The 2,394-nt window shown below is 31.6% G+C and overlaps 1 protein-coding gene across 1 annotated transcript in view; it reads left to right on the top strand.

Moving 5' to 3' along the window:
* ODR4 (odr-4 GPCR localization factor homolog) overlaps positions 1 to 2,394 on the top strand; it is a 35,665-nt gene that overhangs the window by 10,209 nt on the left and 23,062 nt on the right. Inside the window, exons 4-6 of the mRNA XM_023533189.1 lie at positions 725 to 831; positions 1,893 to 1,929; positions 2,139 to 2,160. Coding sequence (XP_023388957.1) covers positions 725 to 831; positions 1,893 to 1,929; positions 2,139 to 2,160 — 166 coding nt within the window. The remainder of the gene's footprint in view (positions 1 to 724; positions 832 to 1,892; positions 1,930 to 2,138; positions 2,161 to 2,394) is intronic.

Raw genomic sequence — 2,394 nt, 5'->3', positions numbered from 1 at the left:
ACAGATTAGGTTTCTCTGTGGACATTATTGTTAGAAAGCTTAGTCAAATTTATGAATCCTCCCCATATCAAATATGCATTTTTATAATTCTGATTTCTGGCATAAATTTGTTACTATTTCTGATTTTATTTCATTTTTATTTTATTACTATATTTTATATGTTCTTATATATTTTCTTATATCTTTTTGATTTTAAATAAGAAATGCCAAATGGGCAACATGTTCCTTTTTAAAAAATTAATTAATTTATTTATTTTTATGGTGACATTGGTTAATGAAATCTGGTAAGTTTCAGCTTTACATTTTAACAGTAAAGCATATATATTTACATCGTGTGTTCACCTCCCATAGTTAAGATTTCTTTCTGTCACCACATATTTTGTAGGTTAAAAATCACTTGTCATTTCTCATTCTCATTAAAATAGTCCTTATTCTGTACTTCACTTAAATGTTAATTACCCAAAATTGATTTTTCATGTCCAGTTGATCCTAATGACAGTGAAGTTACATTTTTCTATTTAAAACTCAATTGCCCTATTTCCCTAAAAATGAAATCCAAATGGTTAATAATTAGTTTCTCTCTTTTGAAGAAAAAGGAAATTTAATGATAGAATCGTGGAATTTTAAAGCTAGGGGGCTTAGGGACATTGTAATTGTCCTTTTCTGCACTCACTTTTCTTCTTTCATTATGCATTTAATTGATGTGTACTTTCCTCTCTTTCAGCTAGTGTTTGCTGTGGAAAAATCTTTGAATAAGAAGAGACTGTGGAATTTCACAGAGGAGGAAGTCTCAGAACGAGTAACACTTTACCTTTGCTCTTCTACAAAAAAGTATCTTTTATTTAGGTGTTTATGTTTTAAAGTATACGATACCAAAATAATGTTCCTGCAAGTGTTCCCCGCAAACATCTATTTAAATCATTTAAATAAAAATAGGCATAGTTTGTAAGTTTTTCTATAAATAATGCATACTTAGGATTACCAATAATAATAATAATAGTAATAATGGCTGTTGATCATGTCTCAAGGTTGAAAAGGGTTTGAGCGGGGTGGCAAGGACTGGGGGATTCTGAACTCTTTATCAGTTCTACCCCTGAACAGTGAAGCACAAAAGGTCCGCTGCAGAGAGAGAGAGATCCAACTGACAGCTTAGGCAAAGTAATACTTTTATTATCTTAAATTTTCACCTGTAAACAATTGCTGTAGATAAAATGTTTAATTCAAAGCACAGGTGCACTGAGCTCTGGACAGTTAGGTCATCCAAGAAATTTTTATGTCTTTGGCCAAGATCAAGTGACACTAAAAGCCTGTTATAGGGCTTCCTTAGCTTTTTCTCTACATCTTGCCAGAGCAAGAGTACCTCCCAAGCAAGAGGCAGCCTTTCTGGGGGAATAAAGCAATGCAAAGTCCCAGTCGATGAATTAGGACTTGAAAAAGAAAAATTCAAAAAGTGGTCTTTCCTGCAGAAGTGGGCCTTTTAACTCCTTTAATATTTAACTAGAAAGTTACATGTATAGGATCTTTGACCCAATAAACATTCTTAGGCTTAACTTCATCCAAATCAGTACCTCTATTTGTTATAGAGGGTGTATATTTGAGGAAAATTTTGCAAATGCTTTCATTCTATTAATTGTGATTAGCAGAATTTATAAGCAGTGGGAAATAGTTTAAAGCACCATAAGAACTATGGTCATGTATGTATATATGTATATATATACCACATATATGCAAACATATATATACATATATGTGCATATGTATCTTTAAGTGTATAAAGTGGTATAATTTCATAAAAACTCTTGGATACATGCACTTTAATTTTTCTTATTGTTTGTTTTCTTTTGATGATCAAGAATTCTTTTTTCGATCATTTCTATCCTTAATTAGTAAAGAGTATTTTGTCGAACTTACGATGTCCATGATCCCAAGGTAAGAAAAATTGCTTTTTAAAGATTTTTCTGTGTTGCAAACTAATTTTAAAATAAAATTTAATTCTTTATTTATTTTTAATAGTTTGCAATGCTATAACTTGCTACTGATGTCCACAACCACCTGCAGCTTTTTATTTTGAAATATAAGTAATTTTGTTATAGGCAAGGAAAATTTTTTTTTTTAATTGCTAAACTTTTTGTGTTAAGCTCCCCCTGCCTTGTTTATGTGGTTAGTATTATATTTGAGAGACATAGTAAAAGTATGTGGTCTTTTGGTAGCTGCAGTGCCTGGTAAGCAAGCTACCTGTACTCAGCAGAATCCATACTAACATTTTACTACAGTGTCTAAAGCAATGTGAAAAAGTAACTTTGCAGTATTCTATTTGCAAGGGGGGAACAGAAGGGAGAATGTCTGACACCTAGTGGTCTCTCAGTAGTTATTTGTTTCGCATCAAAAGCTTCA

Source organism: Pteropus vampyrus, unplaced genomic scaffold (genome assembly GCF_000151845.1).
Source record: "Pteropus vampyrus isolate Shadow unplaced genomic scaffold, Pvam_2.0 Scaffold98, whole genome shotgun sequence".
NCBI lineage: Eukaryota > Metazoa > Chordata > Mammalia > Chiroptera > Pteropodidae > Pteropus > Pteropus vampyrus.
Note: the sequence above shows the minus strand (reverse complement) of the source record. Positions and strands in the feature narration are given on the sequence as shown.